The 25,828-nt window shown below is 51.4% G+C and overlaps 1 protein-coding gene across 22 annotated transcripts in view; it reads left to right on the forward strand.

Moving 5' to 3' along the window:
• IKZF1 (IKAROS family zinc finger 1) overlaps nucleotides 1-25,828 on the forward strand; it is an 89,889-nt gene that overhangs the window by 43,096 nt on the left and 20,965 nt on the right. For 11 of the 22 annotated variants that reach the window (XM_074341044.2, XM_019731590.3, XM_074341043.2 and 8 more), the window contains 2 exons: nucleotides 14,070-14,129; nucleotides 21,075-21,335. The exons of 6 other annotated variants lie outside the window; for them this stretch is intronic. In XM_074341044.2, coding sequence (XP_074197145.1) covers nucleotides 14,070-14,129; nucleotides 21,075-21,335 — 321 coding nt within the window. The remainder of the gene's footprint in view (nucleotides 1-14,069; nucleotides 14,130-21,074; nucleotides 21,336-25,828) is intronic. 5 more of the 22 variants (XM_019731592.3, XM_019731587.3, XM_019731581.3 and 2 more) reach the window with 1 other exon arrangement.

Below are 25,828 nucleotides of genomic sequence, written 5' to 3' on the forward strand. Positions count from 1 at the left end.
GGGTGTGCAATGAACAATCCTGAGGGTGAGTCAGGTATGCACATGCCTTCCCACGGGGAAGAAACACCGCAGTGGAGGAACGAGAACCCACAGGATACCCAAGGAGCAAAGTCAGCTTTGATGACAAGAGTGTGGGCTGTTTAGGAGACATGACATAGCCTGTCCGCTCCACACAGATTGACAGGAGAATCAGGTGGGGGGACAATCAGGTGGCCCTAGTTTCTGTGTGGGCCGAGGTGAAGGTCCTGCTGTGACCTCAGAAGAGGCCTCCGGTGAACGAATTCCCAAGGCAGCCAGCGCGCGGGTGTGAGGACCGGGGCAGTGGTTGTCGGCAGAGCTGTCCCCAAGGATGATTGCTAGTTTGAACCACTGCTTCTGTGGCCTTTCATGAGAGATCATGTAGATGGATCACCCTAACTGAAGCCCTGTCAGATTTAGGGGATCATTCTCATATTTTGAGTAACGGTACAGGCTCTGTGAGAAATAAGTTTGGGGCGGGGGGGATCCTCCATGCAACATTTGAGTCAAGGCTTAGAAACAAATCAGCTCATCTTATTTACACATTCATTCAGAAAGCTGTAGTTTTGAAAATCCCAAGTTAGGTACAAGAACCCATGTGAGAGAGAAAAAAAACGATCCCTGAGTCAGTTGAAGTGTCCGAGCAGCAATGTGTGTGTGTGGGGGGGAGGCGGCAGCCAGCTGCCCTGGGTTTGAGTCACCAGTGATGACCCCGTGGCTTGGAGCCAGGTGCCCCTCCTCTCTGAGCAGCCACACGCTGGTGCTACCACATCCAGGGCAGCGAGGTAGGAAATCCTAGATCCATGAGGGGCCGAGCTCCTTCAGGAGCCCAGCTGTCAAGGCCAGTCTCTGTCCAAAAGGCAGTGCAAACCTCCCCTCTTCCCTGCTGTTGCCACCTCCTCCGTCGGTGTTCACTGTACAGAAGCCAGGTGTGATTTTTCAGGCCCATCTGGGAACTGGGTGACCTGAACAGTTGAGACAGGTAGTTTCTGAACCCACTAGTCAGTCCGGCCATCGTCCTCCCCACGATGGTGAGAGACAGTTTGTTGGCAGGTGATTCTGCAGCTGGAGAGACAGTCCTCAGGGTGGACGTGGAAGCAGGCAGATGGGAGATAAACTGGCTTCTGATAGCACGTTACACCAGACTCTGATGGCGGCCTTACACCATGCACCGATAACAGCCTCGCTCTTAACCGTTAGAAATGTGTCACTGAAGTGTGAAAATATTTACGCTGCTAGATTTCCCATCATCTTCTGTTCTTCCATTGCCTCTCATTTGCATTGGTTACTCATAAACGTACATCTTTAGTGTGATTTGTACAACCGCTCTGCATGTCAATCTGTGAAAAGAACTCTTGGGGCGAGCGGAGCTGTCGGTACTACTGGGTCCCTGATGTTGCATTTCAGTTGTGAGCTCAAAACTGGCATCACTTGGGCCCCGCCTGGGCCCCTGTGCATCAGTGAACAGAGAGCAGCGTGGGTTTCTGGGCTACACACTTCAAGACGAAGGCCTGCTTTTAAAAACACGAGCTGGGCTTTCCAACATAAGGGGCTAGTGTTCTAACAGTGGTTCTAGTTGTTTAATTCAATGTGTGTATTACATCTCTGGACAAAACCCACCAAACTTTGTAAGTTCTGATTTGAGATCTCTAAAATACTCACCACTTCACAACTGCCCATTAGATACTTTCTCCTCTTTTAATCGTTTGCTAATAGAAAATACCCAAGATCCCCGTAGTTTTATGATACAACAGGGGAGTGGGTTTAACCATTATATTATTTGGGTTCTTTAATTTCAAAAAGTCATTTATCATGAAGAGAAATCATGTCTTAAGAACCTTGATAAAATGCGTTTTGCATGATTACACCTTAAGGTTGAAACACATGCATTTCATCATTTCCCAGAAGGGGCACTGAATTCACCCATTTCCTGTTTTTAATCTCAGAATGTTCTTTATTTCCTCCATTATCTACTTTCCTGGCAGCAGGACCCGGGAAGCAAACTTTAGCCTCTACCTAAGATTTATGCCCTTTGCACACAGTTGGGACCAAATGGACATCTGCATATAAATGCAGCTCTGAGGAACACGTGGCTGCACAGCTGTTCAGCCAGCTGGGCAGTGAGCTGTGGTATCTGGGTCCATGGGGGGCTGACGGTCGTGACCACAGTTCATGTTCATAGCCCACCTCAGCCACATCTCATCATTTAGCATTTGTGGGGGGACAAGATGGGGTGTTTCTTCATGACAACGTTTTCTAGACTGCTCAAGCCTGCTCCATTTCACTGTGGGTGTCTTTTAACCCTGCTGGATACGGACTCTTTCTAGAACCTACTAGGCCCTGGGCATTTTCTTCCTAAGTCAAGTTTACTGTTGTAAATAGTCACTCGGGCATTCTGGAGAGAGCATGTGTGGGCACACGCTGTGCACACTGGAATCCAGTCAGAGGGAGAGCGTATCACCCGGGCGGTCACTGCCTCGCTCATTCATTCCTTCAGCAGACGTTTCTCACGCCTCCAGTGGAGCCAGGCGTCTTTCCCAGATCTTCCATAAGGGTACAGATGGCGGCTCCACTGCCAGAAAGCGCACGTGGCTTCGTCTGGCCGTATGGGTCTGGGACTTCCCTTCAGAACAAGTCACTGTGGGCAGAGAGCTGTCACTGTCCCCAGATGACCCTGCTTCTCTTGTTTGTTAGGGTCGTGTTTTCAGTCTCTCTCTCCTTCCTAACTTGCAACTTCCAATCTGCCAGGTGTTAAGATGAGAAAGAGTCATTGAAGCATTTTCACAACTGTTTAAGGTGAGAGTGCAGGAGCTCCCCGTGAGGGAGTGGGGGACCTCACCATGAGTAAACCTGTGAGTTGCAGTTCAAAGGCTTTTTACTTCTCTTTTACTTGGTTGCCTCAGAGGCCAGTTTTACTTTCTTTCCCATTCTTGACCTATTGCCACCAGTGGCTGGAGATGGATGTATAACCTGTGAGTGTGTAACGTTTAGGGCATGAGCTCAGCCGTGAAGCCCTTCATTTCCCCAAGCTTGCGTTTTTAAGTTAGGTCGTTCTGAACAGGGCAAAGGGGTTACACTTTCCGTCTCTCGTCACCACCCCACCTCCCAGGATGGGCTGAATGTCTGGCTACCCTCCAGGCATATGTCTGCTGGCTCATCTTCTTTCCTTGGTCATTGAACTTGAGGCTTAATGTCTGCAGTGTTTAGCCTGTTGGTGCGGGAGAATGGAATCAGAAGTTTGTCTCCTCCTTTTGTCTCATCTCCAGCCATCATGTTAGGGGTTCTCTGAAGTCACCAAATGGAGTGACTGACCATGGGAGCCAGTCCTCCGTGAGGATCCTGAGGCCGGACAGGCCAGAGCTTAGCTGCGAGACCAGGCCTGTCTGGCTCCGGAGGCTGTGGGGAGCTTGATTGCCACAAGGGCCCAGGGGACACCCCTTTGTCTCCATGACCAGTCTTCAGGTTTGTCATGTTTAGTGAAGGGCTTCTCTTGTTAGTGAATCTCTAAATCTCCTAGCAAGTTGCTAAAACTTTCATCTATTAAAAAGTGTCAACAACCCTTTTAATGTGTTTCTCCTGGAGCCTCTGTTACAAAGTAGGAGACTCGTCCCAGAGCCAGGATGTGGGAATTGTATTAAAACTCAATGACAGAAGCATCCAGAGAAGGCAGAGCCTCCCACCGTCTGCCCTGGCTTCTGTCGGTGTTTATCTATAACTCAGGACCTGAACACACCAGCTGCTTCAGCATCCAGTCTCCCTTACTGGAGACCCTGGGAGAGGCCCGTGCTTCTCGCAGCCTGGCTCTCTGCCCCAGCAACGGGATGGGAGGGCTACGAGTAGGTAGTCCATTCATTTCATCTAATAGGTGACCTTGGAGGGGCAGGGGAGAAAGAAAAAGAGAAAAGCAACGCAGATGTGTGTGGCCACCCCTGTGGGCACTGGGCTTCCATCCCACCTCCGCCTCCAGGACTCCTGGAGGGGGCCACACATGGCGCCCCCCACTGGCCACAGGCTGCCCGCAGAAGAAGAGCACAGCCCTTCCTGCAGCCTCAGCCCAGGCAGAAAGGAAGTCAGTGGCACAGCTCACAGGGCGCTGTTACTCCTGCCCGAGGGAGGGTGGATGGCAGGCTGAGGGGACAGTAGGGCCGTACGGTACCTGAGGTGGGTTCTCTGCTACCGTGTACTTGTTTTAGACAGGAAAAAGGAAAGCGCAAGGTCAGAGAGGAGAAACCAACTTGCCAAAACCAAAGGGGAAAAAAACACCCTGAGGCTTTGGAGTCACAGGCCTTTAGTTACTGTCTCTAGCATGTCTGCTCTTCTCCTAGTTTGGTTAAAAGTAGAATCAGTGCCCTTGTTTTACAGGCATGTGGCCAGAAGGGACGTGGCACTCTCTGTGGCACAGAGTTGGCACTGCAGGTGCTCTGTGAACGCTTCTAGAATAAATAACCTGAAGTTGATGTACGTAGTAAACGTTAAGTTCTTTGGTTTTACATGGCATGCTTGGACCACAGCACTCAGTGTCACACTTCAGTGTCCCAGAAGTCATGTTGGGGTAGGGACTTGAGTGATGCATGGAGTCCTCTAGAACTTTCACCCAGGAAGCCTGAGGGTGGGGTCACTGGGTGTGGAGGAGGGCGGGCCTGCGCCTGGGTGGAGATGGGCCTCGCCTGCCTCCTGGCCAGCCTGGGGCAGTCAGCCTCTGTCCTCCGAAACTTGGGCAACCTGCTGGATTCTCAGGGAAGTGGCCAAGCCCACGAGAACACTCCTTCCCCCTCAGACAGAAACTCAACTAAGGGCATTGAAGTTGAAACTCCTCTGGGGTCCGTGCCATCTGTGGGCAGTGGCAAAGGGTTGACGAAGTAAGGCCTGGCCAGGGTACCGGCCGACCACCACCGGGGAGGCTGGACAGCAGGCGGGTGGGGGACACACCAGGCCCACAGCCCCACCCCGGAGCTCCCTGCACAGCAGGCCATTTTAGATTCATGGTGGATTTGAACGTGTCAGCTCGCAAGGAATAAATTGCAAGAAATACTTCTATGAGGGACCACTCAAATGGAAACTTTCCAGAGACAATCCGTCATTTTCCTGGGGTAGCCAGTGTTTCTCTTGCAAAATAAGGAAGAGGGAAAACTGTGTATTAATTTAAAAACCTGCGCCTGTGAGGGAACTCTCCATCTGAATTTGGAGACCTGGGGAGGTGGCCAGGGGAAGGCATCCTCGGCTGGGCCCCCCGCCCCTCTGCCAGGGACCTGTGAAAATAGGAGATAAGGAATTTTTTCTAAGCAACCTCCAAACTGCCCAGCTGGGAATGCCTCTGACTCAGGGTTCTGCTGCAGGTTATCTCCACAAACAGAAAATGCCGCAAACTGGCTAATTCACAGTTTCTTTCTCGTTTTTCCCTAGATTTCAGGGTTTTCCTGCTCTCATTTTTAAAAGTGATGTTTACAGGTTTCAAAGGGGAATCTACCTTAATATACACTTATAATTTCTGTTCCATGAGTCCATTATTTGTCTCCGCCCTAAAATTAAATTTTTGATTATGATGTGAGGAAATTTTACCATGTTGTTTCTCTAGCTTTTTAAACACAGGAGAAAAAGAACACAATGGCCTCCTAGAATTACAAGGAATTTCTGGATCTAGTACCATTTAGGGCAGACACGCAGGGGACACTGGCCTCTGTCTGCTCAGCCAGCTGAGTAGCAAAGCTCGAGTGAGTGTCCCTGTCCCTCTGCGGACGCTGAGATCATGCCCTTTTAGGAGTTTACTGAGACACAGAAAAGGCTGTGTGAGTGGATCCGACTGTGCGCACGCGCTTTGCTAAGCCACCAAATGCAATTCCTTACTCTTGCTTCCCTTTCTGTCACTTCTCCATAATTCTTTGCATTTCGGTTGGGCTGGTGTCTCGGGCAGCTTCCTCTTTCCCTGCATTCCTATATTTCATTATTTGCCCTTGTTCCTCTTCTAGGCCTTTTACAATACAGCCAGGAGGATGTGGAAACCCAGTTACAATATGACACACAGGCGGCAGTGTCACAATCATACTCTTGGGCCCTGCCTCCTGGAGGCATCTGGATGAGGCGGGAGGAGGAAGATAGACGGCTGCTGAGGGGAGATGACAGAACGCAGAAGGGGCTTCTGGAAAACCAGGGCCTAGCGATCGCCAGGATGGTTTTCCTCTAAAGCCTGGCATTTCCCATTAGCAGGGCCGCTCCACACTGGGCTGCCGACGGGTGGTGCAGTGGGAGGCCCTGGGGTGAGCGTTTTGGCCACAGGAACCCAGCAGCTCAGAAGCTACTTCCCAAGAGGGAACGGTGATCCCGCCCCAGGCCACCCGCTGGCTCCCAGCTTCCCTCTTTCAGACTGTGGGCTGTTAGGGACATTCTCTGCACCCTCCCCAGCCATCGCCATCCTGACACCTGACCTGTTAGCACCACGAGACCCCAGAGAAGGGGCGTCATCTCAGCTCCCTTGGCCCCCTCTGCATCCCGCCAGGCACACGGCGGCCCTGGCATTTCCACTGGGCATTCCCTGTTCCCTCTTCTCATTTTGAAGGTTGCCCTGCCGGGCGGCCAGGCTCCTGGGTCACTTCTCCTACCAGGCTCCCTGCGGTGGGTGCAGTCTTGTCTCGCTGAGGACCAGACCCCGGGCTGATGCTGCCCCCACCCCCGCCTACGGCCAGGCTACTGTTTGCCGGGGGTCTTTCCCTTCCTGCCCCTTGGAGACTACACTGTCCCGCAGTCATATTCGCCTTGTATAATTTCCTCGTGACTCCCTCGGCCTTCACACGCACACGTGGGCCATGTCTGGCACGCAGGTCGCTCCTGGAACGATACGTAATGCGGCTCATGCAAAGGGCCTCACTTCATATACTCACTCACTCAAGCCCTAGGACGGAGGGCTTGCACATGGCGTCTCAGCCCTGCCAAGATGACTGGAGCAGGACAGCACATTAGCTCCCTCTACCATAAAATTCTCGTCTCAGTCACTATGTTTTACTCAGCCCTTTGGTGTGTATGGCAGCCTTGGCGTGGCACAGGGGACCTGGGGCAAGTGGACATACATGGCTGGAGAACACAGGGTTTGGAGCCTCGTGAGTTCAAGGGCCTGCTCCCCAAGTTCCCAGCAGGGGACCTGGGGCAGCCAGGTGGCCTTCCTGAGCCTGCGCTCTCCCCCTGGGGAGTCCTATGTTCCTCAAAGGGCTGCCGCAGGAGTGAAAGAGAGGCACTGAGGGATAGAAAGTGTGTCACAGTCGCTGGCACCCGGTACCCACTGACAGATGTGGGAACAGCCTTACACGGCTTGGATTTTAAACGGGAAGAGTGCAAGGGCCACCACGGTTCTTTTCACATATTTCCCAGTAAGTGGTGTTGAATCAGAAAACTCCAGAGAGGGGAAAGAAAGGGAGGAACCGCCCTTAGTTCAAAGAAATGTTGCTTAAGTGAAGGACAGGGCTTTTTGAGACACGCTGATCCTGAGAAACAGCTGACTTCTGCTAGGAAAAAAGTGTGATGTTTGGTGGTTTTTCCCAAGAGATGTGAAATTCTGGCAGAAGTGTTGGGAACCCAGAGGCTGCTGAGTAAGGTGTGACCCCAGACAAAGGCTGTGGGTGCAGCCAGGAGAAGGGGCGCCTGAAGTCATTGCTCTGGGACAGCCACCCCGTCTGGAGCTGTGAGTGGGCATTTATTCTGATGCTACAGCTGAGACTGAGTGAGGCCCATCACTGTCAGGCCCCAGAGCGTCTCAGAGGTGGGGGCAGGCAGCAGAGCCTGCCTCCCTGAGCCCCACTTCACCGCCCCATGGGCTCGGAGCCCTGCCCTGGGACTAGCACTCAGAAGAACGTCCCAGGACTGGGTGGGAGGGGAGACAGATCCACGTGTATTTGCGTCTGTCAAGCCTAGTGCTGCAAGTCAGGAACTAGTGGGAGGCAGAGTGAGGGGAGAGGAACGGGGGCGGGGGGGAGGGGACTCCTGAAAGAGTTCCCGAAGAGAAGAACTATAAAACGCAAGGATGTTGAGTCTTCTATCCAGGTTAGCGATAAGGTGACTCTTATTAAAGAGCTTGAAGCAGCCACATCTCTTGCCTGACGTCTTCTCACAGCCTGTGCGCGTCTGTCATCAAGATGCAGAATTCTGTCAGAAGCCACCATTCCTTACCCAGAAGCCTCTACGGGAGTGCTCCCCAGTTAAGACAGGGAGGGGGCTGAAGTTCATGGTGGCTTGTCAGTGCCCTGGACACCCGCTCTGACTGCTGGGCACCTGTCTGGGCCTGCTGGCAGGCGGGGGCTGGGAAGGAGTTTGGGGGGGTGGGGAGCCCCTCTGATGCTCGAGCCCCAGGGACTGCTGTCTGCCTCTCTGCACTGCTGTCTTTTGAATGTAGAAGTCACTGTGAGGGGGCGCTCCATGTGTTCAAGTCTGCACTGAACCGCCTTCGTAAATATGTATGCAGGAAGAGCAGCCTATGTGTGCCGTTCGCACGTGCACACACACGCACACACACGTGTGCCCTGGTACACAGGCCGGATGCTTCCACCCACCCCTGCTCTGTCCCCGCTGCAGCTCCCAACCTCAGCCCGGTCTTCCCTCTGCAGCCAACTTGATAGACACGCCGAGGTATCTTCCACTTTCCACTCTTCCCGACCCCAAGCCCCCCCGCCGGCTGCCTGAGCAACATGCTTTTGGGAGAACAGGAAGGAATGGGACGGCTGGGATGGAGGCGTCATCCCCGTATACTGTGCAAGAGTCACCAGCAGCCCCAGAGGTTTCAGCACGAAAACTCCACGAACACTTCCATTGAAGCTCGGGGAGGAGGGGCCGCACGCTGTGGCTAAGGGGCCTGGGACACTACCGCATACACTGTTCCTTTTCCTTTGCTGAGTCACCATTTGCTTGGAATTCTGGCAGGGACCCCTGCGAGCCTCTGGAAGGGAGGGACAGCAGGGGACCCACCCTCTGTGTGTCCTGGGGGAGATTACTTTATCTCTGGCCTCCCTGAAGCAGGGCCCGGGCTCCTGGAATCTCTGGGGTTTGACACAGTGCCAGCTGTGGGGACAGGCGGGAATGGCCAAGAGTATCTGCAGAGCCTGGAGAGGGGCCGGGGCACGGCGTGTGCAGCAAGGCCGCAGGTGAGCTGGGCAGCCCTCGGCATGTTGGAGCAGCTTTTCCTGTGCCTCCTCCATGTGTGACAGTCCTCACCCCTCAGGCTTGGGGCGAGGTTAGCAGTCAGTCAGAATGCTGCCTGTCGTCTCCGATGCTTCCTCTGCCGAAATCCTTTGACACTGACAACGGCAGCTCGCCCAGTGCTCCAGCGAGAGCGTGCTGCCAGGAAAACCACATCTAACATGCGCAGCTGCAGCAGCTGCAGCAGCTACAGCGCATGCCGGACGGTGCTGCAGACACTCAGGCAGCTGGTGAGCTGGGCGGCCTCACATCCCTGCAGGCCCTTCTTTCCCATCCGCAAGTGACCGCAGCCACCGTCACCATGGGAGGCGTGTCTGGTCCCTCCTGGCCTTACAGGGCCTGCACATCGCAAGGGGGCCCCCCACACACCTGGGAGGCCACCCACCAGTCAGCGCGTCCACACGCCTGTGTGCAGCGGACTTAGTGCAGTTTCCAGAATAAATTGGAATACGATGTGGAATGGAAAAACAAACTTCATTCGCTTATATCCAGGACCTCACACTCTGAACCTCCCCGGGCTCGTGACAAAACCTTTCTGTCCTGTCGTTATTTCTCCAGCTCTCATTTGTTGCTTGAAAATGTCCCTTCTTCCTTCTCCTTTTTTTAAATGCTTGAACTAAACCTTCTCACTCTGTTGTTATTATTTTTTCCATTTTCTCCTCTTCGTGATTATCTTCAGATTATAGGAGTTGGAGGTGAATTTTAGAAATTTCATCTTAGTACTTCTGTATACTTGCCATCTTTAGAATAGGCAAATAGAATTTTTACCAAAAAACAAACAAACAGTAATTTTTCTTCAAAAAGAATGAAAAAGCAAGAAGGATGTAACATTCAGGAAATGTTCCTAAAGCTATTCTTGAACCTGTTGAATGTTTCACCCCCACATTGTGGTGAGCTGTCTCAGATGGGGGTGCGGGATATAGGAACAGCCCCAGAATGGGGCCTCGCCCTGACCCCCATGTGAGCCGCCGTGTTCAGCCTGCCCTCCCGGCCGGTGACTCGCAGCAGGAAAGCCTTTGCTCATCCGCGTCTCCCTTTCTAAACTGTAGGTTTATCCATCAGGGCTTTTTCCATCTTACTTAGTGCAGTGGGCAAAATGAAGATTGTAGTAATGAAACATAAACTCAACTAGGACACTCCCCTGGTTGTCCTAGATCGAGGGAGAGAGAGGGGTGGGAAATTGGCTTTTCCTGATGCTAACCAGGCTGTTGTTTACGTCTGTACGTGGTCTGCTCTGCACCGCACATCTGACAGCTGTAGTTTGACTCGGGCCACCTTTGTCACGTTCCTCTTAAAGCAACCAAAATTGCCCCATGCCCTGGCAGTTCGCCTGCAACCCTGTAAGGGAAACTCCCACGTGGAGGTGAGAACCCACCAGGGGTATTTGGGTGGCAAGGCCTGCGTAGACGCAGGGTGTCAGGGAGCCAGCAGCATTCCCCAGGACATACGTCTGTCACCGGCAGTGGTTTGCAAAGTTCTCCCTGCTGCTTTCCTCCTTTGATGTCAGAGGCTGTAGCTGACCCCACAGGCCCTGAAGTGTGTGTTGACAAGACAATGGCTCTTTCCTTGACCTGCTGTGGCCTCCCACTAAGAAAAGAGCTGCAGTGTGCCCGGGCTGCTAAACTGCAGGGCTCTCATAAGCGTCACCGTGAATCCTCACGAGAGCCTGACAACATGCATAAGACTGTTCCCACAGGAAGGGAAACTGAGGCTCAGAGTAGTTGGCTTTAGCCCCGCCCACACAGCTGGTGGGAGGCAGAGCGCGTGCCGGACCCCGCCCTCTGACCTGCAGGCACCCTTGCCTTCCACCGTGAGGTGACACAGGCAGAAGAAGCCAGAGGACCCGCTCCAACAGAAAGCCAGGAAAGTCACACACGAGGGAGAAGCTGGCAGAGTGATGTCCCCATGACTCCCTCGGTCTAAAGGCACCAAGTTTCTTGGGAGCCTCACTCGTAACTGACACACGAAACGTACCACTTTCCGCCACATGCTTTGTAGCTTCAGGTTGAATGTAAATGGGTTTCTGTTCAGATGTGATGACTCCACAGAAAGTCGGGGTGAGGAGTTGGCTAAGTCAGCAGGGGTGGGGGACCAGGGGGGCTGCGTGCCTGCAGCCTCTCCTCTGAGCCCAGAACTGGGCGCGAGACCACATCAGGTCCAGACCTGGGCCTGCCCCCAAGGATTCTGGGCTATAGCAGCACAGGGCGAGGGCGGGTTCTGAGCGGGCTGTCCAGGCCGGGAAAGGGACCACGCCGTGGGGGTGCGGTCCTGCAGAGGGCGGGCGGCACTAGCTGAGCGGGGACACCTGTCTCCCTGCAGGATGCCCACCTGTTGGGACCTGGAGAATGTGCTCATCCTGTGGCCGAGGCTTAGTTAGGAAACAAGTACGTGCACAGCTGAAGGGAAACTACAGGGTGTATACAAACGAGGTGTAGCTGCAGGGTTACGTTTGTCTTGCCTTTTTCCAGAAGGTTCATCCATGTGATTTCCTGAATAGCATTAACTGCTGAGAGAGTCAGGCTCACTGTCACCAGTCCTAGAGGATATGACACAAGGCGTGGGACAGAGCAGGCCATGGGCACTTTGGAAGTACAGAGATGGTGTCCGTAACGGCAGTCTTGAGGGCGACGGGCAGGGCCGATGGCAAGGGGCACGGGTGCAGACCCCATCCCGTGCCAGGTGGTGGGCAGGCGAGGAGCCTTGCTGGGTGAGGCAGCGGCTTCGTGGACGTGCTGGGATGTGTGTGCCTGGGAAATGGTAGGAGAGAAGTCTCAGAAGGACTCGAGAGGAACTGGCTGTGCAGGCCCACACAGGTGACCGTGCGTCCGGACGCGTGGGGCCCAGAGAACAGCACCACACCTGTGGGACGGGAGGAGGGCTGGCTCTGGACAAGAGCCTCGAGTTTGGATTTGGGTGGCAGCATGGAGAGAAGAAAGGACAGCCGGGCGCCACTGAGGCAGGACAGTTCCCACAGTCAGGAGGCCCCGGCATGCCATCCGGACAGGGCAGGACTGGGTGAGTTGTCACATGTCCCTATGGTATATAGTGACCCGTCCGTTATGAATTCTCACCAGCTCAGCCTTCCTATGGAGAAGCACAGCGGCTACTGCTACATTTTGTTTTTTTAAACTTGTTATAATGTTTAGGGAATCAAATATTAAGAAAAAAATTAAAAAGTTAATTTGAATTATACTAGGCAAAGGACTGATACTCTTGAAAACGAACATTTAATGTCTAATGATACAAAATTATTTATATTAAATGGTAACGGGTAAAATGGAAAATTCTCCCAAAATTATGTATTTCAAGGCTTATATTACAACCATCCACAGTCTACCTTCTCTAACGATGAGACAGATTTTACATAACATGACATTCAGTTCTAACCCCTTGGCTCCTTAGCTCGAAGGTTTCCCAGTGAACGTGACGTCCTCCACGGCTGTACTGATCACACACACACACGCACACACACACACGCACGCACACCTTATGGCCTTGGAGCTGAAGGAGTGTGTTCAAGCTTGACTTTCAAATCAAGTCACATCCAAGAGTCTGCAGTATCTCAGGGACTTGTGGCAGTGACGTCATTTAACCAGAGCATTTGGTACGTATTAGGTCATGCATTGTAACGCCCCAGTTTTGAAAAGGTAATGCTTAGCTTTGAAAGCATCTTTGCCTTTTCTCCATGATCTGAGAGGGTTGTGCCTCCATGACTCAGGGCAACTGAGGTTCTAAAAGTTGACAGAAAGGGTCGGACCCGAGTGAAGACGAGCCCTTACAGAGGTCACTGCGCGGTCGGCATCCCACTGCTGACCATGTGACCCCCCAGCACGTGATCACCCAGGCAGACTAGCTGAAGACAGCTCTGAGTGACGAGATACACGGACTTTCTCTGGTAGATTTGGACGAGCAAGGAACAGTAGAGGTAGAAGACTCAGTGTGTGTTAGGCAGCCATGAAGCTGGTCCATTCAAGCAACAGCTTTGGAAGCGTCTCTCAAATTGCGTTTGCCCACTATCCCAGTCTGTAATAAGTTTTTCACGTGGGGGGGAGAGGGAGGGTCTGTGGTCAGACGTTTTGGGATAACACTGGCTCAGGCAGAGTCCTGAGGCCTGCAGGACACCATGATCTGTACTCTGTCAGTTCAGTAGTTCACCCAACGAGTTCAATTCCAGAGCCACACTGTACCCATAACGAGTCACTGTGACCGCATTCATGGGGAGAAAACTGCATGCGTGTGCATGCAGTACTCACATGTGCGTGCGTGGTAGCCAGTTAGTGTGAAGGCACACTCTGGGAAGCTCTGACCTATAAAACAGAACAAGAACTTGAAGATTCGAGGCACTGATAACGTTTATGAGGGCAGCTGATAAGGAACGCCCACAGAAATTGGGTGGCTCTCACCGAGCGAGAGCCAAACACTCATTTCCCCCACTCACTCAGGGTGTCGCGTGAACGTTCTCTAATTTCTGTGAACACTTTCTAAGAAAAAGCTGGGTGCACAACATGTGCTGTGCTGTCCGCCCTGAAGGAGCACGGCTTTGAGGAGGACGAGTGCCTCCCAGGAGACGTTGCATCTCGGACCTGCTCGGACCGGTTCTGCTGAGAGATGTCCCGTCGTTCTGAAATGGTTTAGGTCACCACCCTGAGATGTCTGCCACACCAAGGTTGCTCCCAACACTGTGATGTGACCCTGAGCAGGCACTGTTGTCTTTTCAGGTGTTTGAGGGCCAGCAGGCGCTGACCAGTAGTTAAATAATGGCTTTGAGCAATGCTTCTTATATTTAAGAAAATAATGCTTTCTTTTAAACTCTTACTATGTCTGTCAAACAGTATCACAACCCAGCTTTCTTTCTTTTTGCTTCTTTATTGCAGTTGCATATGGGGCTGATGGCTTTAGGGATTTTCACGCAATAATTCCCAAATCTTTCTCTCGTAAGTATACACTTTGCTTCTAAAACATGGAAACATGTGTTCATTTCATACTCAGTTTCCACAGTGTACATATCGTGAATGCATGTTTTTTCATCACCTTCCTTCATACTTGAAAAAATGAGATAAATATTGACCATCCCATCAAGTACATCACTTATACAATAAAGTACATATGTGACATCTTAGATGGTTGAAAGAGCCTGCCCTTTGTGGTGGCCGTGGAGGGAGACGCAGCAACAGCACCGATGGGATTGTTACTCTACTAACTGCTGTGAGACAGGGTTGTTATTAACCTTGTATTATCTCTTTTTTTATTGAGTAGCTGATAAAATGGCCAGACTTTCTGTCACCAGGAAACAACCCAACATGTTCTCAAGATAATTTTCCCAAGTTTGTAGGACAGGAGAAAGACACATCGTCTCCTTCTGTCACTCTGAAGTATTAATTTCAGAACTGAGAAAAGTCGCAGGGCCTCCAGGCCGTTGGCCGTTGGTGCCTGGGGCCTCGCAGTCTGAGCCGACAGACTTCCCACTTCGTGCCTGGGTGCCATTCCTGATCTGAGCTGTTAAACCAAAAGCAGGTGTGGATTTCATCTTTCTTTTTTCAGGCATTGAGAGATGATAGATGATAAATACATGTGGGTAACATTCTCGAAGGAGTATTTTAAGGAATGGACAGTGCTTTTGAAAACTGTACCCATAGCTGAATATTCAAAGTGATACGAGTGGGTTGCCCCCTAGTACTCAGACGCTTCAGAACCTGTATGAGTAAGTTCTCTCACAGTGGAGAGCGACATCAGAACACAGGTCGTGCTTGTTAATACTGTAGCAAGTGCAATACAGGCTCGGATCTAACGGCGTCAGGAACAGGTAGAGATGGCTGTCTGACATCCTGGTCTCTGAAGGATTTTGCAGGGTCAATCTAAGGAGGCCCCTTTCTTACGAGCTACATTGACTGCTTTTCCAGTGTGTGAGTATAAAGGTACAGAGATCTCTCTCTTACTGACGGTCCTTTAATTCAACACTAGCTTGATCTTTATTTCTGTGGGATATGTACGTATGTACATACATAAATATTTACATATGTGTATGTGTGCTTATGTGATTATGTAAAACACTAAGATACTGGGACAGAACTAACCGTAATTGTGAGATGAACATCATAGTTGAAATGTTGAGAAGCCAAATGCATGTCAGAGTAAGCTAATACAGCCTAAGACAGGCTGTCATTAAATCTGAGGATGTTTAGGCTCAAGCATAGTGCAGTGTTGAAGCAGACCTCTGGGTGAAGACACCGTATAAAACATGGCTGCGTTTAAAGATATGTAAGACTGGAGTTTTTGTAAGATAGATTATATAGATTTTGATGCACTGCCTGTATGTCCTTATACACATGGGCTCACAAAGTACTAGGGTCTTTCTCTCTTTCTCCCGCTCCCCATGTACCCAAACTGTACATATCCCCTCGCACAAGTGGCTGTTCATCTTGACGACAGATACCCCTCGCAAACAGCAACCAAACTGTTCTGGGCCAACATCACCACCTAGTGGTCAGGGTGGAGAATTGTCCTCACCCCTCACCTCTTCTTCAAAATGAAAAACCACCTGTTTGACCACCTTCTTTATCCCAGTTTGCGTCCCTAGTTACCCAAGGAAACGCAAATATGCTTGTAACTTGTTCTCTTTTCATACACTTCCTATTTTCTCTCTTTCTGACATCGTTCCATCTAAAGTCCTAAAACATCAAATAAGGATAAAAATATTCCTAAGCATGACAAGAAGGAAAAATCCTACATTTAAAATGGTATAAGTTATAATAAATGGCTTTATTAACCTTTAAGATGCTTAAAAGTTTTCATAAACCTCTCCTAGAGGCACCTCAGAAACACCTACATATCTCCTCTCATCTCAAAATTAGCCTCGTTCCAGATACAGTGTAAATATTTTTATTCCATGTGATTTTTACTGGCCAGTCACCAGTGCTGCAGGAATATTTCTCCCATTTTTAAAATTTAAAAGATTGAGGTTCCATGGCCTAAACTGACACCATAGTGAAGATCTCAGAATATATTTTCGATGGAAAAGTGCAGTCTGAGTACAGACATTTACCTGAGCAGTAAAGACACAGCCTCAAAGGGAAAAGAAAATGGAAGGACGCGTCACGCAGTTGGAAGGTGGGGCTGCCGTGCGCGTTGTGGCCGTGCACTCAGACGCTTGAGTCCTTCCTGACAGCGACAACACTCGGGGCAGCCTCAGGCCTCGGCCCCGACCCTGCGGCCCCTGGATTCTCCAGATTCTCCAGGGCTAGCCTGTCTGCGTGCTAGAGTCCACTTACATTCAGGGGCCTGCGGGCGCTCTTAGGACTGCTGTGTTACTAATAACATAGGCCTCTAAAATACGTAACAATGATATTGTCATTTTTCCAGATGTTTCATAGCCTCTGGGAAGGAAAGCAGCTTTTGACTCAGGGTTGAAAACATCCACTCGTAACATAAGCCACACCTATTAAATAGTAAAATCGGGCCCCGTCAATTGAAAAGCTGCAGGGTAGGCCTCAGCCTGGGTCCCAGGGTAAAGGCACGTGCAAGGCTCCATCTCATGGTCTATGTTTCATCAGGTCGGGCCAGCACCTTACTGTGAGCGACATGTTTCTAAGGGTGGGAGGACGGAGTTACACAGTATTTATAAGTATAGTTCCTCTATTCAGGGACAGTGTTGCATTTCACAGAAACAGTGTCTCAGCAAAGGAGCTCCAGGTCCAGGGAAATGGCTCAGATGGAGAGGTGTATGAATTCAGAGCAGAGTGCAGGCAGGCGATCAGCGTGAGCCCTGCTCAGCTTTCCGTACAGAAAACACCTGCGGGCTGCAGCCGAGTACAGAACATTCACCTTCCCACTGATGTCCCCACAGGAACTGGCTTCCATCCCCCACTGACTGCCTTCCATCTGACCACTCCAGGCTCTGCTAGGCCCTTTCCAGGAGGTGGCCAGCCTGCCCAGGGCAAGGGACCCAGATTTAGATTAACGCGGGACCTCAAGACTGCATCTTGGATGGGCTTTCCCCAGCCTCCTTGCTAATCGAGCTTACCAGCAGCTGAAACCCCCAAAGCCTTTTCACACTTACATAACTAAGCCAAGCCTGCACCCCCAGCTTCCATCCCAAGCCTGTAGTTGTTAAATGTGCATTTTAACTTAAGGGGACCTTACATTTACATCTATTAGATTTCAACTTCTGAGATGCAGTCTGTTTGCCATTAAGGTAGTTTCATGCCCTGATTTCTGTCATCTACAAAAGTAACAAGCATGTTGCCCGTATTCTCCTCCCAGCCCAATGGCAGACCTGTTTTCATAGACGCCCTCCTCGGGGGGCAGAAATCTCTCCCTTCTCTGCCATGCAGCCAGCACCCCATTTGCATCCGTCCAGAGACGAGAATCTTCCCTCTACATTTAGGGAAATTCGCTCACGCTTGCATCTGACACGGTGGCCCATTTCTTCTCGCCAGACCCCTTCACCCCAGAAGTCATCCTTCCCCACTCTCAGTCCCCACAGATTTCCCTGTCATCAGAAGGCCCAGAATTTGTGCTCAGAGTCCTAGCAAGCTTCCAGCTCTAAAATGCTGGGCCTCTGCTGTCTGACTCTTGTTTCGAAATGTGCATGGCATTTGCTTATGTGGAAGTCTGTCCAGTTCCCGTTATCTCTGCTTCCTTGATTCAGCCGCACTGACCGGGGGTTTTGTCTGCGTTTTTTGAGAAACCTAGAATAGCACAGGGTCCTGAATTTCCTTCTTTGAGCTTTGCCTCTTCCGGTGCTGAACATACCTACCTAACATGGTACCTGGGGGTCCTCCGTGGTCCCAGGATAATCTGTCAGATGCTCTCGGGCCCGTGTAGACTCCTGGCTTCTTGGTCCCCTGCCATGATCACGATCAAGTCCCTCCTTCATGAGCCACTAGTCAAGGTGGGGACGGCTGTCACGTCTTCTGGCTTGAGGACCTCTGTGGCATTAAGGAGGCATCACCCTTGCTTTCCCATCACGCCGCCATCCGTCCCCTCCCGACAGTGTCCCCTCCTCTGCAGGCAGCCTGCCGCAGGGGAGCGTGCGCTCCTGGGCTCAGAAGCCCAGACGCCGCCCTTGTGCTTCCGCTCCCCACACCACCCCCACCAGCCAGAGCACCATGGGGTCGCAAAACACCAGGCTTTCCTGACGCAGAACAAGTGGGCGTTGTGGGCGACTGTCACACACCACCTACGCCTGCTCTGTGTCTTTGGGGAAGCAGGAGTCTATTCTTTTCCCTTCTGGCCTCTAAATTGATGGCATCGAGCCGAGGGGAGGGCCGGCCAAGGGGTGACCCCGACACTGTCCCTCCACGTGGTCTCCTTCCAGTGCCAGACGCCCTTGGCCTGGGCGTCAGCTTCGGTGTTGGAGAACTTGTCACACACCCAGTCATTTGCCCCACTGTGCGCTGAGGCGACAAGATGACGACTAGAAACAGCCCTGGTGAAGGAGTTCAGGGGCCTTGGAAGCTGGATGGTCATGTATCTGGTGCAGACACGGGTGGGGAGTGGGCCCTGGTGAATGAGTCTGTTTCCTCGCCCCCGAAAGACGGAGCCCACAGAGCGCAGGCGGGAAAGCCTCTGTTGGCCGCTCACCTGTCTCCCTGCCCATCTGGTCTCCCCGCTCCCATGCCTGGAAGACTCGCCCTGGTGGCTGGGAGAGGCCAGGGGGCTGCTGGGACACGGCACTGCTGAGCCTCCGGTGTCAGGATCCTGTAGGAAGCCCCTTCTGAGACTCCTGATGAGTGGGTCTTCAGAACACTCTAGTGCAGGGGTGTCCAAACTTTTTTCAACATTTTTTACCAAGGGCCATATGCAGTAAAATACACAAACAGCCGGGCCACTGACTCGAGGTGAAGTACGTATTGCCTCACCTGGTTTATTTAAGTAAACTAAATATATTTTTGGAATTTGCTGCGGGCCAATTAACAATGGATTGTGGGCCGCAGGTGGCCTGCGGGCTGCAGTGTGGACACCCCTGCTCTAGTGAGATCCAGGGCCTGATGGGATCTCAGCTAATTCATTCCATGCTCTTATCTATCTGTAAGTCTTCTCTCCAAAGCCTTAATGGGCAAACCTTGGCTGGATAGCAGTCAGGCTGCCTGCAGTATCTCCCAGCTCTGCCACTTGCTCGCTGTGTGACCCCTGGCCAGTTGTTCACCCTCTCTGTGCGTGAGCATTTTCACATGTAAAATAGGATACGAGCAGTGCCTCTTTCATAGGCTTGTTGTGAGTTAAAGTGCCGGCAACATTAATAGGATGAGGTGGGGCCCCCCAGTGCGATGGGTCTGTGGCAAATGTGCCTCCACACACCCCGCCCAGCCACTGTCCTAAGCTAACTTCTCACCGGCTCACCCATCAAAACCTCACGCCGCCCAGGAGGCCAGTGTGGCAACAGTGCCGTGTTTGCAGATGAGGACACCCAGTCACAGAGAAGTCACGTGGCTCGCCTGGGGTCTCGGAGCTCAGAGAAAGGGAGCTGGGAGCCACACTAAGAAGCCTGGTACCAGACTCCGGGCTCCGGACTCCCAAAGGTAGAGGGATGTGTTGGGTAAAGTCAACTCGGAGAGTTACTGTTAAGTTGACCGTGATAAACAGTTGTTCTCAGACTCGGTGGACGTCACAGGCCTCTGCGGGGCCCAGGACCGCTGTGCGAGTTCCTGAGAATCTGCTCTTCTAGTAAGTTCTCAGACGCTGCTGCTGCTGGTCCAGGGACCCCACGGGGAGGACCAGGGACCCCATGGGGAGGATCAGGGACCCCACGGGGAGGACCACCGACCCAAAGCCCTGGTCACAGGTTGTAGTGGTCACTGTCATCTGTCTCCCGGGTGTTTTCCTTGGCTGTTTCCTGCGTGCTCTCACCGACCTGTGGAGATTGTGATGGAAACGATGGTTTTCAATGTAACGGCAGCCCCATCACGGCAGGTTTGGGTTCCTCCACGCCCCCCAGTCTGTATTTCAGGAGAATGCACATAACATGCCCCTCACTGCATTTACCAAGAGAAATATGGGAATGACATAAATAATTGCCCTAAATGTGACGTAAAAGGAAGGAGAAGGCAGGGGACACAGCAGCCATTGCGTCCCGACACTAGCCCTTCACCCCACACGTGGGCTCTCTCTGAAAAGCAGGTCTCCGTCTCTTCCATTCACAATGACCCCAACCGACCCTTCAGCCATCGCAAGAAATCGACAAAGTCGTGGCTCTATTTTAGGATGCAGCTTTCGTTAATATTATGAAATAAAAGGGAGTTAGAATGATTATGTACTAAAGAAGCAAACAAATCTTCCAGGAGTCTGTGGTCAGAAGTTGAGCATGCATTTGCTGAGTTTGGTCCCAGAGTTCATGAATACACGACACGAGGAAAGGCAGCATTATAAGTAGCAGAGTTTCTCAGCCTTGATAACCACTAAGTAGGGTTCTTGCCAAACAAGGTTACGACCCCAGGGAGGTTGCATGACGTGACAGCACTTAGCTGCTGCTGTGAGGGGCTCATCTGGCAGAGGTGGCACCTGGTAGCGGGCCTCCGGTTACTCCAGAGGGCACACCAGGCTGCTACTGTGGGTCTGGTGACCCTGACTTTCTTAGAGAGAGGACCCTGCTGCACAGTGAGGATTTAGGGATGGGTCCCTTACGCATGCTCAGGCACTGCCACTTGTGCCTGCGGTGAGGGCAGGCCGGTCGTCCCCAACACCTTGGTTTCCTGTCCCAGGCCCTCACAGCCCCATGAGCGGATCTGTCCACCACTCAGGGACGCCGTCCACGTGGCGGAAGCTGCTAAGAACCTCTGTTTAGGAGCTTTTTGCTCCCGTTGGGTCATCTTTTTGCTGCTGTGTTGCTTTGTTTTGTTTTTGCGATGACACTGAGTGGCGCCCTGTATTGTGTCTTTCAGCCAGTAATGTTAAAGTAGAGACTCAGAGTGATGAAGAGAATGGGCGTGCCTGTGAAATGAATGGGGAAGCATGTGCCGAGGATTTACGAGTGCTTGATGCCTCGGGAGAGAAAATGAATGGCTCCCACAGTGGCCAAGGCGGCAGAGCTTTGTCGGGAGCTGGAGGCATTCGACTTCCTAACGGCAAACTAAAGTGTGATGTCTGTGGGATAATTTGCATCGGTCCCAATGTGCTCATGGTCCACAAGAGAAGCCACACTGGTAAGGCTTGGGGGTGTCGCAGGAGGCACTTCTGCATCCTGTCTGGGCTGCCGTGCTCAGGGTGCTGCAGGAAGACGGGCGCTCGGCAGTGGCTCCACGCCATAGCAGGGCGTCACGTTCTCATTCCAAACCACGTCGGGCGGGACTGCTAAACACTCACCCATCCGACCGTAGACAATTCAGCAACAAACAGAAAGAGAAAGTTAGCGGCCTCTTGTGTGTGTGCGAGGGCCAGCGGTGATACCCACTGAATATCGTCCGCTGCGCTGTTAGGTGGCGCCTGCCAAGTTGTTGGCCTTTAAGAAAACAAGACAGATCCAAAAAAAAAAAAGAAAAAAAAAAAAAAAGATTAATGCACCAAAGTGTAGGCCTCAGGCTTGCCACTGAGGAACCCTGAGTAAAATTGCATTTTTTCTGTATTCAAATTATCAGGCTTTGGTTCTTAAGTATTAGTGAAAGATGGGGTGTGGCCTTTCAGAAAGAAAGGTGGTTTTCCCGATGGCCCGCCCTCCAATGATGACCCTTGGAACATGGTCGTTTCATTGCTGCCAGTTTTCATCTCAAAATCGGTAAAGAATTTAATCCTCAAACCCCTGTCTGTTGGAGGCTTTGGGAATATAAGACAATACAGTATTCCGTGTCCAAAAACGAAGGAACGAGGACAGTCTCGTGTCCGAGGGCTATGCCCACGCTCCCAAGACGTTGTCACATTGGGGTGGGGGAGGTGGAGTCTCAGGTCTGCCCCCTCCGTGGAGTGACCAGTCCCCGGTCCTGGCGATTGACCAGTCACATGCTTTTCCACCAAACTGTCCAGCCACCACTAGTGACACGAGAGGGTCTTCAAAATACAGTATTAACAGGATGCATTTTACCTTTAACGAACTGTATACATGGGATGTCTTGAATTGAACAGAAAGTTTATTCGTCTGCCCTAAAGGTGGACAAACCACAATAAAGTCACCCGTTCTAGTGGTCACTGAATGTTCGAACATAAAACATGGAAACCCTGAGGCATTCCTGCCTGGGGGGTGGCATCAGTAGGTCACCACAAAGCCAGGACCTGCCAGCGCAGGAGGAACAGACAGAACAGATGAAAGCTTACCCCAGAGGCACAGCCGGATTACATCCCCTGAGTCTCACACGACGCCACACAAATTCAGATGACCAAAAATTAAGAGGGAATTCGGAAAATTCATTGAGCCCCAAAGCTGGTTGTCAGGAAATGTACCACTTGTGCAGATTCAAATTTTTAAATTTGAATTAAGAGAATTTTCACTGCACAATCGGGCTTCCCATGAATAGCAGGAAAGTAATTTATGTGCAAGGGCTATTTCTCCGTCGGGAATGTATTCACATGGTCCCAGTGTGTTCTGCTAAGTGTCTAACACAAGGTGACCTATTCAAATTTTTAAATTTTTAAATTTGAATCAGGGCAGCTTCTAACACAATGTCTTCCGTTTGTAGTAAATCTGGAAAACCATGAAATATGTTTATTTTCACTAAGCATTCATTTTCAATAGAAATTTGACTTCTAAAATTAAGCAAACTTTGCTTTGGCTGGTGTGGCCTGAATCCTCTAATTATCCAGTGAAATAGCCCCGTCACATCCAGCTGTAAGTACCACATGCAGGAGAGTAGTGGGGCTCTCCCATGTGTAATGAGGTGGAGACTAAAGTGAAGGCCGGTCACCTTGTGACAGACACTTAGCAGAACACACTGGGACCGTGAGAATGCATTCCTGATGGGGCAATAGCCCTCACAAATGAATTACGTTCCTGCCAATTCATGGAAAGCCTGGTTATACAGTGAAAATTCTCTTAAATAAGTATTTGACAAATGAATCTAAACTGCCAGAATATAATGAGTGCCTTCCCTGAGCAAAAGACTAATTGTGTGTAATGAACACACCTGCCAGGTGTGGCCATGCACAGACGCAGCAGCTGTTTGCTGCCCACTTCTCTCCACAAATAGCAGCTAAGTGCCGAGTCCACACCAGTCCGTGGAGGCCTTTGCCCAAGCACAAGAAATTCTAGAAATAGGGACATGCCGGCCGTCAGTTTTATGGTCCCTGCCCTGACTTTAATTGGAAAAAAAAAAAAAAAAAAAAAGCCGAAACAATGCTTGTGTGGGCTGCCTCCTAAGGTGTTTCCACCCGCGTAAGAGTGGAAGGTCATAGGTAGATACAGAACTACATGGGTCAAATGAGGTTTGAATAGCGACATGCGAGGAGGGTCCATTCTCCAGGAAAGTGAGTGACGAGTGACAGCGTCAGACGAGGCATACTTTACTAACCACACCCACCCTACATTCTCCAAGGTGAAAACATTCTAGAGCAGTGCCTCTCGAACTTAGAGACCACATGAATCCCTGGGGGTTCCTGAAAATGCAGGGGACACAGGGGATGCTGTGCAGATGGCAGGGTGTGCTGTTGAGTGGACCGTGAACTGTGCCGTTCCGGGGGGCTCGTCATTTGGAGGCCCGGGTACGACCTCACTGCCCCCAGGCAGCCAGGACACGCACCTGCCCCCCACCCAGTAAGCCTGCCCCCTGGGATCCTTCCCTGACAGACTGCAGCTTTCCTGGGCTGTCTCCCACCACGGAATGCTGTCCTCTGCCCATGTCAGCCCCTCGGTGAGGAGCCACTGGCGACCTCCTCTAAACGGTTTACTGGTACCACCACCTGACAGCCCTAGGTTTATTCAGTTTTACTTTTTTTTTTTTTTAACGCAAGTATAAGAGTAATGCCTTCCCCACCAGCATCTCAGGGTTCACGTGAGAATCAGCGCGCAGAGTATATGGAAGCAAGCAGTGCAGCGTGATCCCGCCTTGCAAATACACAGTGTCGTTATTCCAAACGATGGGACTTTTAACAGTAAGGACCAAGAAAAGTGCCTGGATTATGGTTGTCTCACAGTCCTGCACCCACTCTGTTCCCATCTGAGGGGACCAGGCGCAGTCACCATGCCTCCTCAGTACAGCCTCGAATGGGAAGGCGTTTTCCGCTTCCCCAACACAGCCCCCGCCCACAGTTCAGGTACAAGGCTTTAAACTCGCCCTCTTCTGAGATGCCTGCAGAAACTTTCTGATGCGGCTCCCAAGAAGACTTTCTTCTTCACCCAATGAAGTTATTAAAAGGGGCTCAGACAGCCTAACAGAGTCCCTGGAATGACAGCGTCTAGAGTCACTGGGATTGAAAACTAAATTCCGAATCCCAGTTAAATAAATACAAGGAAATACGACCTTGGAGAAACTTGATTTCATTTCGCTACAGTAAGGCCACTAGCGACCTGCAGGAGGGGAGCACAGAGCTGAGCACGATTTGCGGGGCATGTTCCCTGGCCCCCTTCCCCATTAACACCTGCAGAGGGAAACCACCTCGAGTCCGAGCTCTGCGCTGTCACGTCAGGGAACAGTCTTCACTTCACACGTCCCCATGCCCTCTTAGGTATTCACGCCAGCACAGACCGTCAGCAACTCACGGATTTCCAGGAAAGCTGTCAGCAGGAGTAAGACAGCAGGCAGGAGGGTACACAAGAACCAGAGGCTCAAGTTAGAAGACAGATTTTACTCTGGAAGAAGCAGCTGCCTTTCTTTCCTTTCTGTCCTGCTCTGAGGAAGGGGGACAAGGCTTTAAGAAATGTCCTCTGTCTCGGCTGGCTGGCTGCTCCTGCGGACACACTGGCTCAAGCGTGGGGTCCCGCCTGGACCTCCCCTTCCCCCTTCAGACCTCAGGAGAAACAAGGAGGTGGCACCTTGTCATCAGGGAAGGGGCACCTCACCCAGCGTGGGGGACTCGCTTGCTTAGCGTGGTCCACACACCTCGCTCACCAGCAGCGCCCTGCTTCCTTCTCTTCAGTCTTTTCAAGGCAGGAGGCCTCCCTCCCAACTGTCCTAGCAGGACACCCATCTGAGGGGCCAGCCTGGCAGAGTGGGAGGCACGCAGGGACCCTCCCACTTCACGTTGTCCTTCCGTCTGCTTGGGAGATAAAGGCGCACATTCACTCACGTGTGTGGGGAGGCCCAGAAGCGTTTCTAACAGATAATTAAAGGATCTCTCTCTGTCAGACGCTCCTCAGGCCACCTGGCTGCCAGCCTCATGGGCTTCTAACTCAGAGGTTTAGTTATAGTTACTTAGTTTTACCATCACCTTCTCACCTGCATGACTTTATACTGTTTTTCTGCTCAGCCAAGTCCAATCCAGGTAAAGATTTGGGAAAATACCAAATGCATGCTGGTTAGTATCAGGGCCCTTCCAATTGGTCCATAGCGGAATATCATTGTAAATTACTTTCCATTTTTACAGTAGCACCTCAGTCCTCCCTACGTAAAAATAGAAATGGTGGTAATCCTCAAATTCAGGTGCCCAGATAGCCTTTCCAATTTACATTTTAGATTTGTGTAGATTCTAATGGTACCAGCTATGTGGCTAGTCACTTTGGTAAGTGCGGTCTCGTCTGCCAAAGTCATGTTACTCAAATGGGAAGATTGTTAAA

Source organism: Rhinolophus sinicus, chromosome 4 (assembly GCF_057876585.1).
Source record: "Rhinolophus sinicus isolate RSI-liver-muscle chromosome 4, RSI-T2T, whole genome shotgun sequence".
Taxonomy (NCBI): domain Eukaryota; kingdom Metazoa; phylum Chordata; class Mammalia; order Chiroptera; family Rhinolophidae; genus Rhinolophus; species Rhinolophus sinicus.